The 13763-nt window shown below is 39.6% G+C and overlaps 1 protein-coding gene across 1 annotated transcript; it reads left to right on the forward strand.

Annotated features, from left to right (window-relative positions):
* The first annotated feature begins 2 nt into the window (after nt 1–2).
* On the forward strand, nt 3–9936 carry LOC106571235 (syndecan-2-B). Its single transcript, XM_014144026.3, has 5 exons — nt 3–249; nt 3105–3186; nt 3296–3438; nt 3567–3678; nt 3789–9936. The coding sequence occupies exons 1-5, from the start codon at nt 181–183 to the stop codon at nt 3953–3955; spliced, it is 573 nt and encodes a 190-aa protein (XP_013999501.3). The 5' UTR covers nt 3–180; the 3' UTR covers nt 3956–9936.
* The last annotated feature ends 3827 nt before the right edge of the window (nt 9937–13763 follow it).

Below are 13763 nucleotides of genomic sequence, written 5' to 3' on the forward strand. Positions count from 1 at the left end.
TAATTGGAGTCAAGATTTGTCTGACTCTGACATTCTCACTATCTGCTTCTGTAAACAGAGGGCGGGGCCTTGAATCCTGCCACAGGTAGGTTTAACGTACACCTGTACTACTATGAGACGGAAAATAAATTTTAAGACCTACACGAGTAGTAATAAAATCACTGCAGACGACAAGATACAATGAGGACTTTACTGATTTTCACTTTACTGTTTGCTATGGGCGCATGCTTACCTGCAATAACCACATCGGTGAGTAGCCTGGTATACTTCTCATGTCAATGTCATTTACTTGTCATGAATGTCGATTTGTGCAGTGTACTTTTCTTGGTCGCCTTTGCTATGACTGCAGTGAATGAACATAGGCTTTGGGATATATATGCAGCTTGAAATATGAATACCTTGTGATCGATTGCTTGTGAATCAAATCAAATTGTATTGGTCACATATGCCGAATATAACAGGTGCAGACTTTACCTTGAAATGCGTACTTACGATCCCATTCCCATCAATGCAAAGTTAAAAAGTAAGTATTTACAGTATGTATGCCATTGGAATTGTATCATTAGACCTAACACCAATTATGCATTACTTGATAATGAATGATAAGATATCAGGCAGTTGAACTTCATTAAGATTTTATGATGGGCTAGGGGATCAGCTCTCGGACAGGCTTTCAAGGGATGGAATTTCAATACAACTTGTTGTGTACCTTTGACCAAGCCTCCTAACAAAGTATGGACTCCACTCAATCACATACAATTTTTCACCTAAAATGTGTAAGATTCCGATCTGGAAAGTACATCAGTGTAATTTTTCTTCTCAATATGAAGGATTACTGTTGCATTTTAAAAGTATGTTTGTTCATGTGTGATGATACTGTCATGGACAAAACGGAGTGTACATCACTCAGCGTTATTGTGAAGAGATTCATTTCACAGGGCTGCAGGAGTGAAATTGGTGATGTCACCATGATACTGACACAATCCTGGCCTAATTCTAGATCTTTGAATTAGTAAAACAATGCCATTAGAAACATCAAATGAAACATTTTATTTTCCAAATTGATGCCCCTATTAGTTCTAGGCTCTAGCCACTCAGTTGATTCTGTCTGACACTTCATGAGTGTTTCTGTTGTGAATCATTCTTCTACCAGCCATTTCCTAGCATACAAAAGATCCAATGTTCTGTTTGTTATCTTACTGGGTTAATCTGTAGTGTGTTGACACTCATTTACATTGTAAATATCCAGCCACTGCTGTTGTCCCTACAGTCTATGTATTGTCCCCTCGGGGCGTTTTTATAGGACAGTGGCAGCTTGCTGGCAGTGCCTCATCCTGAGTCATTACGTATCGGCCATGTTGTGTTGCTGGAGGGGCGACGAGTTGTTGGCGTAGCACTGGACTTCAGACCTCATGATTCACTGGCTGACTCACAGCTCTGTGTTATTGAGACAATATTGTTTTAGCCTTTCCTCTTGCAGTCCTTAATCTAGTATGACATGGTTTCAAAGGGTTGCATGAAAGTTAACCCTGTAAATACTATTCAGCCAGTAAATCATTAAAACTACCATGACAATGTGATATATACTCGTTTTCTGTTTCTGTGACAATCCTCCTCGCCAGTGAGAGAGAGGTAATGATATAGAGCAGTGATGGGGAGTCTACTCTGAAAATATAGTTTACCAAACTACCAATTACTTCACACTGGAAGAAGTTAAGCTACACGAAAGCTATCCTAAAGAAACATATAGTTTACTTCACTAAAGTTACTATGAAAAAGTAGTTCACTACTTTCTGAAAAAGTATATGTAAATCTGAAATGTCAGACTACAAATCACAAGAACAGATCACTTTGGGGTCATATATTAACATAATGTGGAATTTAGCCTATTAAACACAATTATGTTTCAAGTGAGAATTAGGCAAATCTGACCAACAAATAAAGGAAATTCTTGCCTACTTCACCCATATTTTGTTTTTGCAAAAAAAAGTATGCATAGTTCTAGTAGTTAGATACAGTGCATTCGGAAAGTATTCAGACCTCTTCATTTTTACAAAATGTTTTATGTTACAGCTTTATCTAAAATATATTACATTTATGTTTTTCTTCATCAATCTACACACAATACCCCATAATGACAAAATGAAATCAGGTTTTGGGATTTTTTTGAAAATTTATTTTTTAAAAACAAAGACCTTATTTGGACTAGTTGAATATCTGGAACATCAGCATTTGTGGGTTCGATTTCAGGCTCAAAATGGCCAGAAACAAAGACCTTTCTTCTGAAACTCATCAGTCTATTCTTATTCTGAGAAATCAAGGCTATTCCATGCGAGGAAATTGCCAAGAAACTGAAGATATCGTACAACGCTGTGTACTACTCCCTTCACAGAACAGCACAAACTGGCTTATTAACTTGGATTAGCTAACACAACGTGCCATTGGAACACAGGAGTGATGGTTGCTGATAATGGGCCTCTGTACGCCTATGTAGATATTCCATAAAAAATCTGCCGTTTCCAGCTACAATAGTCATTTACAACATTAACAACGTCTACACTGTATGTCTGATCAATTTGATGTTATTTTAATGGACAAAAAATTTGCTTTTCTTTAAAAAACAAGGACATTTCTATGTGACCCCAAACTTTTGAACGGTAGTGTATGTAAATGTATGTTTCAGTTTTTCTTTTTATAAATATGCAGACATTTCTGAAATCTGTTTTTGCTTTGTCATTACGGGGTATTGTGTGTAGATTGAGGGAAAATAACAATTTAATCCATTTTAGATTAAGGCCGTAACCTAACAAAATGTGGAAAAAGTCAAGGGGTCTGAATACTTTCCGTATGCACTGTACACTGTTACATAGCAAAAAAGTAAATAACTAATGAAAACACAACCTAGATTTGAATTTAGTTCAACTACCACCAAGCTACTGTAAAATGTAATTAAATGACTAGTTGAACTACATATAGTTTATTACTCCCCAACACTGGTATAGAGGTACACAGTTATTGGCTTCTATGGACACTGGCCTTATGTTGGACTTCTGGGGTCATTTCTACACTGAAGTTGTACGTGTGTTGTTTTTCCTTGTACTCAGTATTCTATTCCTCCAGAAGACCTGGATGGATCGGGACATGATCTGGAAAGTTCTGGCTCAGGTTCAGGGTTATGGGCAGAAGGTAATCCTGTTCATTTTGTGTGTCAGGGTGTGTCTGTCTGTCTGTCTGTCTGTCTGTGTCTGTGGGTTTCACATTTCTTAGTAAACATTTCTGCTTCCACTCCCTTCAGTGTCCAAAGGCTCAGTGAGGTTTACCACAATCTCAACATTTACTATGACAATGAGTGAAGATTACTTAATGTTCAATGCCATTGATGAAGAGGATAAAACCGTCCCAATTATAATGACAGACAACACCAGAAATAAAATATCAGTAGGTAATTTTAGTATTTTAAGAATTGATTAGTCTTTTAAGAATTCACTATGAGCAAAATATGTTCTCTCTTGGTAGAGGTGAAAAAATTGCAACGTGTGAGTATCCCCTCTTTTTTGTGTCTTTAGGACTCAGACTTGACCTTTGACAAAAGGCCTAAGCTAGATGACAACAACGGATCAGCCATTGGCAATGTGGCAAAGAGTGGTGGTCTTCTAGCAAACAAAGAAGCTCTTGCAGGTAAAGTCCAACTTATTGAGTATATTATTTGGTATATTATTTCCTCCATATTTACTGACAGATGCGCTGAGGTACTTGTAGCCCAACCTTCTTATTCTTCCTCTTTGCAGCTATTATTGCAGGAGGGGTGGTGGGACTGGCCTTGGCTGCCTCCCTGTTAACAATCATGGTCTATAACATGAAGAAGAAAGATGAGGGGGGCTACACTGTCAACCAGAAAAACACATCAAAAGGAGGATATCAGAAACCGAAGACCAAGGAGGAGTTTATTGCGTAACTTCCCCTTAAAGACAAAATAATGTCTCATTTTTGAGAGTAAGAAGTTGGTTGGGTTTGCGCCATGAGAAAATTCACAGCAGAAAATGCAAACTTGTGGTGTATTCGAGGTTTAAAAAGACGGTAACACTTTACTTGACACCCAGCATCATAACACATAACATGGTCATAACCATGTCATATGTCATAACAGCTGACATAACTTGTCATATGGTCATAACACTGTCATGACACATAAACAGCAAAAAAAGAAATGTCCTCTCACTGTCAACTGTGTTTATTTCCAGCAAACTTAACATGTGTAAATATTTGTATGAACATAAGATTCAACAACTGAGACAAACTGAACAGGTTCCACAGACATGTGACTAACAGAAATTGAATAATGTGTCCCTGAACAAAAGAGGGGGGGGGAGTCAAAATAAAAAATAACAGTCAGTATCTGGTGTGGCCACCAGCTGCATTAGGTATTGCAGTGAATCTCCTCCTCATGAACTGCACCAGATTTGCCAGTTCTTGCTGTGAGATGTTACCCCCCTCTTCCACCAAGGTACCTGCAAGTTCCCGGACATTTTTTGGGGGAATGGCCCTAGACTTCACCCTCTGATCCAACATGTCCCAGACATGCTCGATGGGATTGAGATCCGGGTTCTTTGCTGGCCATGGCAGAACACTGACATTCCTGCCTTGCAGGAAATCACGCACAGAACAAGCAGTATGGCTGGTGGCAATGTCATGCTGGTGGGTCATGTCAGGATGAGCCTGCAGGAAGGGTACCATATGAGGGAGGAGGATGTCTTCCCTGTAACGCACAGCGTTGAGATTGCCTGCAATGACAACAAGCTCAGTCCGATGATGCTGTGACACACTGCCCCAGACCATGACGAACCCTCAACCTCCAAATCGATCCCGCTCCAGAGTACAGGCCTCGGTGTAACGCTCATTTTTTTAACGATAAACGCGAATCCGACCACCACCCCTGATAAGACAAAACCGTGACTCGTCAGTGAAGAGCACATTTTGCCAGTCCTGTCTGGTTCAGCGACGGTGGGTTTGTGCTCATAGGCGACGTAGTTGCCGGTGATGTCTGGTGAGGACCTGCCTACAACAGGCCTACAAGCCCTCAGTCCAGCCTCTCTCAGCTTATTACGGACCGTCTGAGCACTGATGGAGGGATTGTGTGTTCCTGGTGTAACTCAGGCAGTTGTTGTTGCCATCCTGTACCTGTCCTGCAGGTGTGATGTTCGGATGTACCGATCCTGTGCAGGTGTTGTTCCACGTGGTCTGCCACTGCGAGGACGATCAGCTGTCCTTCCTGTCTCCCTGTAGCGCTGTCTTAGGTGTCTCACAGTACGGACATTGCAATTTGTTGCCCTGGCCACATCTGCAGTCCTCATGCCTCCTTGCAGCATGCCTAAGGCACGTTCACGCAGATGAGCAGGGACCCTGAGCATCTTTCTTTTGATGTTTTTCAGAGTCAGTAGAAAGGCCTCTTTAGTGTCCTAAGTTTTCATAACTGTGACCTTAATTGCCCACTGTCTGTAAGCTGTTAGTGTCTTAATGACCGTACCACAGGTGCATGTTCATTAATTGTTTATGGTTCATTGAACAAGCATTGGAAACAGTGTTTAAACCCTTTACAATGAAGATCTGTGAAGTTATTTGGATTTTTACGAATTATCCTTGAAAGACAGGGTCCTGAAAAAGGGAAGTTTATTTTTTTGCTGAGTTTATATTTAAACCTGTTGTGACATATATTTAATTATTTTATGGCTGGTTATGACACCCAGATAAGAGTGTCAAAACACACAAAACCTACCACAGAAGGCAAAACATACAACATACACCATAGCCTACTTATAAAGGGAAAGGGGGATACCTACTCAGTTGTCCAAAAGAATGTATTCAACTAAAATATGTCTTCCGCATTTAACCCAACCCCTCTGAATCAGAGAGGAGCGGTGGGCTGAGCATATTGACAGTATGCTTATGTTATATAACATTTTGTGAAATTGACCATATTAAATTATCATTGTAATTGCTCACAAATTGATGTCAGACATGCCACACTCCAATGCTCTATAGCTGATGACTGGGATGAATGCAGGAGCATATTTCAGGAGCAGGACAAGACTCCCTCTTTGTGACTGATGACTGATATAAGGGCATGTATGTGGTAGGCCTATCTGGCTTATTTTTATTTATTTTATTTTTGGCTTATATGATTATGATGGTCATAATGCTTCTTGACAGTGTCATAAGGTGTATTTTCATAGTCCAGGTAAAGTGACACAGGAGGGTCATAATGCTTCTTGACAGTGTCATAAAGTGTATTTTCTGCAAGTTATTTAAAAAACATGACTGTAAACAAAATTCATTACAACAACAACAAAGGACTTAAGAAACACATTTTCAAAAGAAAGGACATTTCTTTGCAGGGAAAAAAAACATTTCAATAAATGTGGATTTTGCCACTCTTATGTAGGTGTCATAACCAGCCATAAAATAACAAAATATACTGAACAAAAATATAAACGCAACATGTCAAGTGTTGGTCCCATGTTTCATGAGCTAAAATAAAAGATCCCAGATATGTTCCATACGCACAAAAAGCTTAATTCTCGTAAATGTTGTGCACAAATTTGTTAACATCAAATCAAATGTATTTATATAGCCCTTCGTACATCAGCTGATATCTCAAAGTGCTGTACAGAAACCCAGCCTAGAACCCCAAACAGCAAGCAATGCATGTGAAAGAAGCACGGAGGCTAGGAAAAACTCCCTAGGAAAAAACTCCCTAGAAAAGGCCAAAAACCTAGGAAGAAACCTAGAGAGGAACCAGGCTATGAGGGGTGGCCAGTCCTCTTCTGGCTGTGCCGGGTGGATATTATAACAGAACATGGTCAAGATGTTAAAATGTTCATAAATGACCAGCATGGTCAAATAATAATAATCATAGTAGTTGTCGAGGGTGCAACAAGCACGTCCGGTGAACAGGTCAGGGTTCCATAGCCGCAGGCAGAACAGTTGAAACTGGAGCAGCAGCACGGCCAGGTGGACTGGGGACAGCAAGGAGTCATCATGCCAGGTAGTCCTGAGGCATGGTCCTAGGGCTCAGGTCCTCCGAGAGAAAGAAAGAAAGAGAGAATTAGAGAGAGCATATTTAAATTCACACAGGACACCGGATAAGACAAGAGAAATACTCCAGATGTAACAGACTGACCCTAGCCCCCCGACACATAAACTACTGCAGCATAAATACTGGAGGCTGAGACAGGAGGGATCAGGAGACACTGTGGCCCCATCCGATGAAACCCCCGGACAGGGCCAAACAGGCAGGATATAACCCCACCCACTTTGCCAAAGCACAGCCCCCACACCACTAGAGGGATGTCTCCAACCACCAACTTACCGTCCTAAGACAAGGCCGAGTATAGCCCACAAAGATCTCCGCCACGGCACAACCCAAGGGGGGGGCGCCAACCCAGACAGGAAGACCACGTCAGTGACTCAGCCCACTCAAGTGACGCACCCCTCCCATGGACGGCATGGAAGAACATCAGTACGCCAGTGACTCAGCCCCTGTAATAGGGTTAGAGGCAGAGAATCCCAGTGGAGAGAGGGGAACCGGCAAGGCAGAGACAGCAAGGGCGGTTCGTTGCTCCAGCCTTTCCGTTCACCTTCACACTCCTGGGCCAGACTATACTTAATCATAGGACCTACTGAAGAGATAAGTCTTCAGTAAAGACTTAAAGGTTAAGACTGAGTCTGCGTCTCTCACATGGGTAGGCAGACCATTCCATAAAAATTTAGCTCTATAGGAGAAAGCCCTACCTCCAGCCGTTTGCTTAGAAATTCTAGGGACAATTAGGAGGCCTGCGTCTTGTGACTGTAGCGTACGTGTAGGTATGTACGGCAGGACCAAATCGGAAAGATAGGTAGGAGCAAGCCCATGTAATGCTTTGTAGGTTAGCAGTAAAACCTTGAAATCAGCCCTTGCCTTAACAGGAAACCAGTGTAGGGAGGCTATCACTGGAGTAATATGATCAAATTTTGGGGTTCTAGTCAGGATTCTAGCAGCTGTATTTAGCACTAACTGAAGTTTGTTTAGTGCTTTATCCGGGTAGCCGGAAAGTAGAGCATTGCAGTAGTCCAGCCTAGAAGTAACAAAAGCATGGATTAATTTTTCTGCGTCATTTTTGGACAGAAAGTTTCTGATTTTTGCAATGTTACGTAGATGGAAAAAAGCTGTCCTTGAAACAGTCTTGATATGTTCTTCAAAAGAGAGATCAGGGTCCAGAGTAACGCCGAGGTCCTTCACAGTTTTATTTGAGACGACTGTACAACCATCCAGATTAATTGTCAGATTCAACAGAAGATCTCTTTGTTTCTTGGGACCTAGAACAAGCATCTCTGTTTTGTCCGAGTTTAAAAGTAGAAAGTTTGCAGCCATCCCTGTTAGTGAGCATTTCTCATTTGCCAAGATAATCCATCCACTTGACAGGTGTGGCATATCAAGAAGCTGATTAAACAGCATGACCATTACACAGGTGCACCTTGTGTTGGGGACAAAATGCCACTAAAATGTTCGGTTTTGTCACACAACACAATGCCACAAATGTCTCAAGTTTTGAGGGAGAGTGCAGTTGTCATGTTGACTGCAGGAATGTCCACCAGAGCTGTTGCCAGATCATTTTATGTTAATTTCTTCACCATAAACCGCCTACAATGTCGTTTTAGAGAATTTTTGCAGTACGTCTAAATGGTCTCACAACCGCAGACCACGTGTATGGCGTCGTGTGGGCGAGCGGTATGCTGATGTCAATGTTGTAAACAGACTGTCCCATGGTGCCAGTGGCATCAAACAGAATTGCATTTTGTCGTTGGCAATTTGAATGCACAGAGATACCGTGATGAGATCCTGAGGTCCATTGTCGTGCCATTCATCCACTACCATCAAATCACCTCATATTTCAGCATGATAATGCACGGCCCCATGTCGCAAGGATCTGTACACAATTCTGGAAAGCTGAAAATGTCCCTGCATACTCACCAGACATGTCACCCATTGAGCATGTTTGGGATGCTCTGGATCGACGTGTACAACAGCGTTTTCCAGTTCCCGCCAATACCCAGCAACTTCGCACAGCCATTAAAGAGGAGTGGGACAACATTCCACAGGCCACAATCAACAGCCTGATCAACTCTATGCAAAAGAGATGTGTTACGCTGTACACCAGATACTGACTGGTTTCTGACCATGCCCCTACCTTTTTTTTAAGGTATCGGTGACCAACAGATGCATATCTGCATTCCCAGTCATGTGAAATCCATAGATTTGACCTTAATGAATTTATTTCAATTGACTGATTTCCTTGTATGAACTGTAACTCAGTAAAATCTTTGAAATTGTTGCATGTTGCTTTTGTTTTTATTCAGTGTATGTCACAACAGGTGTAAATATATGAGTCCTGACAGTGTTATGACCATATTATGACAGGTTATGACAAGTTATGTCAGCTATTATGACATTGTATGACATGGTTATGACATGTTATGACGCTGGGTGTCAAGTAAAGTGTTACCAAAAAGGCTTCTAAAGTTTTAATTTCAATTTTAATATTTATTTGCCCTTACTAAAAATGTATCAACCTCAACAAATATTTCTTAATTATAATCCACACAATAATTCACATTTCCTTTTGCTTAAGGTTTATTTTCCTGCTGTGAGAAACTGGTCACATTAAGATCCTACACGTGTATATGTAATTACAAGGTTTATTTTAGAGTAAGAAACAGGTTTAACTTAAAATCAAAGTACATTTTGTATTACTGTTCAACATTTGTATTATGTTATGATCTGTAACATGTGTGCACTGTGTGGATATTATACACCTTTATGTAATGGACACTTTACATACACTGTGTTGAATGTAATTAATATAGTGTGGCCTTGAGACTAAAGTGTACCTTGTAGTTGTATGTCCTATGTCTCATCCCTTATTGCTTAAATAGGAGCGGAAATTGACCTCCCTAACACAATACACTCCTTGTGTTGCAACAGTGAGAAGCACCTTATCACAAAGCAAAGCCATATAATAACCATCTATCTCGCTGACTCACCGAGGTCATAAAGAACTATTTTACTACATTTCTGAACCAGATTCTATATTTTACCATGCAAAAACACATTTCTAAGATATTTTCACATGTTCATAGAGAAACTGTAGACATTTTTAAATTTATATTTATAGGTCCATGTGAGTGGAATATTGTTATGTGAACCATAACTGTTGTTCTGCTTATATCTTAATGCATACAAGTGTCTGCTAAATTAGTATTCAGCCTATGCAGTGATGGAAAAAGTATTTAATACTTGATTAAAAGTAAAGATACCTTAATAGAAAATGACTCAAGTAAAGGTGAAAGTCACTCAGTAAAATATTACTTGAGTAAAAGTAAACAAATATTTAAAGTAAATCTAATTGCAAAAATATAATTAAGTATCAAAAGTAAAAGTATGAATAATTTCAAATTCCTTATATTAAGCAAACCAAACAGCATAATTGTCTTTTTTAAATTTAATTTATGGATAGCCAGGGGCACACTCCAAAACGTGCAAATAATTTACAAATTAAGCATTTGTGTTTAGTGAGTCCGCCAGATCAAAGGCAGGGATGTTTTCTTGATAAGTGTGTGAATTTGACCATTTTCCTGTCCAGCTAAACATAAAAAATTTAACTAGTACCTTTAGATGTCAGGAAAAATGTATGGAGTAAAAAGTACATTATTTCCTTTAGGAATGTAGTGAAGTAAAAGTTGTCAAAAATATAAATAGTAAAGTAAAGTACACATACTACCCAAAAATACTTATTAGTATTTTTACTTAATTACTTTTCACCACTGAACAAATTGCCCTGATAACACATTGCTGCCTCTGACTTCAGAGTTTGTCTTGAAAACCTTGGTCTCACTATTGCTCTCCTGCCATCTAGGGCTCAAAGTAGGAATAATCTGACTGGATCTCAGTTGAATTTGTCACATGTAATAATAGCCTTAGCCTGGCATACATGGTCTTTGTGCTACATACTTTGTGCCTTCAGAAAGTATTCATACCCCTTGACTTATTACACCCATCTACACACAAGTATTCATTATGACAAAATGAAAACATGTTTTTAGAAATGTTTGCAAATGTATTGAAAATTAAATAAAGAAATATCTAATTTACATAAGTATTCACACCCCTGAGTCAATACTTATTAGAATTACATTTGGCAGCGATTACAGCTGTGAGTCTAAAATTCTTCAAGCTCTGTCAAGTTGACTGTTGATCATTGCTAGACAGCCATTTTCAAGTCTTGCCATAGGTTTTCAAGACAATTTAAGTCAAAACTGTAACTAGGCCACTCAGGAACATTCAATGTCTTGGTAAGCAATACCAGTGTATAGTTGGCCTTTTTTTAGGTTATTGTCCAGCTGTAAGGTGAATTCATCTCCCAGTGTCTGGTGGAAAGCAGACTGAACCAGGTTTTCCTCTAGGACTTTGCCTGTGCTTAGCTCCATTACATTTATTTTTAATCCTGAAAAACTCCCCTGTCCTTAATGATTACAAGCATAACCATAACATGATGCAGCCACCACTACGCTTGAAAATATGGAGAGTGGTACTCAGTAATGTGTTGTATTGGATTTGCCTAAAACATAGCACGTTGTATTCAGGACAAAAACTTGATTGCTTTGCCACATTTCTTGCAGTACTGCTTTAGTACCTTGTTGCAAACAGGATGCATGTTTTAGAATATGTTTATTCTATACAGGCTTCCTTCTTTTCACTCTGTCAATTAGGTTAGTATTGTAGAGTTACTACAATGTTCTTAATCCATCCTCAGTTTTCTCCTATCACAGCCATTAACCTCTGTAACGGTTTTAACATCACCCTTGGCCCCATAGTGAAATCTTTGAGTGGTTTCCTTTCTCTCTGGCAACTGAGTTAGGAAGGACCCCTGTATCTTTGTAGTGACTGGGTGTATTGATACACCATCCAAAGTGTAATTAATAACTTCACCATGCTCAAAGGGATATTCAAAGTCTGCTTTTTAAATGTTTACCTATCTACCAATAGGTGCCCTTCTTTGTGAGGCATTGGAAAATCTCCCAGGTTTTTGTGTTTGAATCTGTTTGAAATTCACTGCTCGACTGTGGGACCTTAGAGATAATTGTATGTGTGGGGTACAGAGATGAGGTAGTCATTAAATGCAACCTATTATGTGACATGTTAAGCACATTTGTACTCTTGAACTTATTTAGGCTTGCCATGACAAAGGAGTTGAATATTTTGACATAAGACATTTCAGCTTTTCATTTTACATTAATTTGTAAACAATTCTAAAAACATCACTCCACTTTGACAATATGGGGTATTGTGTGTAGGCCATTAACAGAAAATCTCATTTTAATCAATTTAAAATTCAGGCTGTAACATAACAAAATGTGGAAAGGCGTGTGAATTATTTTTGAAGGCACTGTCGTTCATTGTTGTTTTACCATTTATCCATCATTGCAGCAGTAACTGGGGTAAATGGAAACAAAAACAACAGCAACAATAGCCAAACACACCAAAAGACCCTCTCATTGACCTGAATACTGTATGCAACTATGCATCCACTTTAGTTATGAATTCTATTCATGTTCATAGATTCTCTGAATATTGTGACTCGTTTAATCCCCAAAAAGCAGAGGTGAGAGATGTTTAGTGTGTAAGGGTAGAACAATAAAATGTTCTGAATAACAAAGAGCAGTTTGTTTTCTTTTTAGGAGAGCATATCGTATTTTAGTGATGGAAAACTGATGTGAAAGAATGGAAACTGATGGTGTTGTATTCCCTCCCCATCATCACCCTCAACCCCTGAGCCACAGGGGACAGTTCTGAGTATTTGTCAGTGTGAGCTGTGGCAGCTGATTTGTTGACGTTCACCATCTTAGCTCTACTAATGGCCAAATTGTCTGTCAATCAAAACAGGGTATAGTTTGTGTTTTCTTTCACCACGCCAGTCATATAGGCAGTGATGCCAACGTAGAAATTTTGTTGCTAGATTTAGTAACTTTTCAGAGTACCCTGGCAACTTTTTTTTCAAACAGCACCTAGCAACAAATTTTGCTACTTTTAAAAATGTATTTGGAACTTTTAGAAACTTTTGAAAAGTAACTCAAACGCTAAAATGCACGCATTTTCCCTCTAAATGACACAAAAATGATTTTCTCTGTCACAACACACATACCTGGCTGCAAAAGTGCATTGTGAGTGACGTCACCAGCAGGCGCTCAGCTCGTGCACAGCCAGCAGCAATTTCAACAAATTGCAAATCATTGTTGGCTGACTGCAGCAGCAGTAGTATGCGTTCGACAAGACAAACCCAATGAATATAGTTGGTCACAAATGTTTGATCTTGAACAGAACTTACAACATGTCTCAATCAAAATTGTACAGCCAGAAGTACAGAAAAGAGTGGGAGTCTGTACCTGAATTTAAAGGGTGGCTGAAGCCAGTAATTGGGGATGATTGTCTGGCATACTGTGCGTACTGCAAATCAGATATGCTTGCAAAAATGTATGACATCAAAAAACATTGTGCTACAGCAAAGCATATCAATAAATCAAAACCGTACAACCCCACAACGCAGTCTACATTACCACAGTTGGTTAAAAAAGTGGATAACTGCAAAAGCGCAGAAGCTACTATGGCAATGGCCACTGCAGAGCATTGTTCGCTGCAAGCATGTGACCATTTAGGTATGGCTTGCAAAGCT

Source organism: Salmo salar, chromosome 15 (assembly GCF_965601325.2).
Source record: "Salmo salar chromosome 15, fSalSal1, whole genome shotgun sequence".
In the NCBI taxonomy this organism is placed as follows: Eukaryota; Metazoa; Chordata; class Actinopteri; order Salmoniformes; family Salmonidae; genus Salmo; species Salmo salar.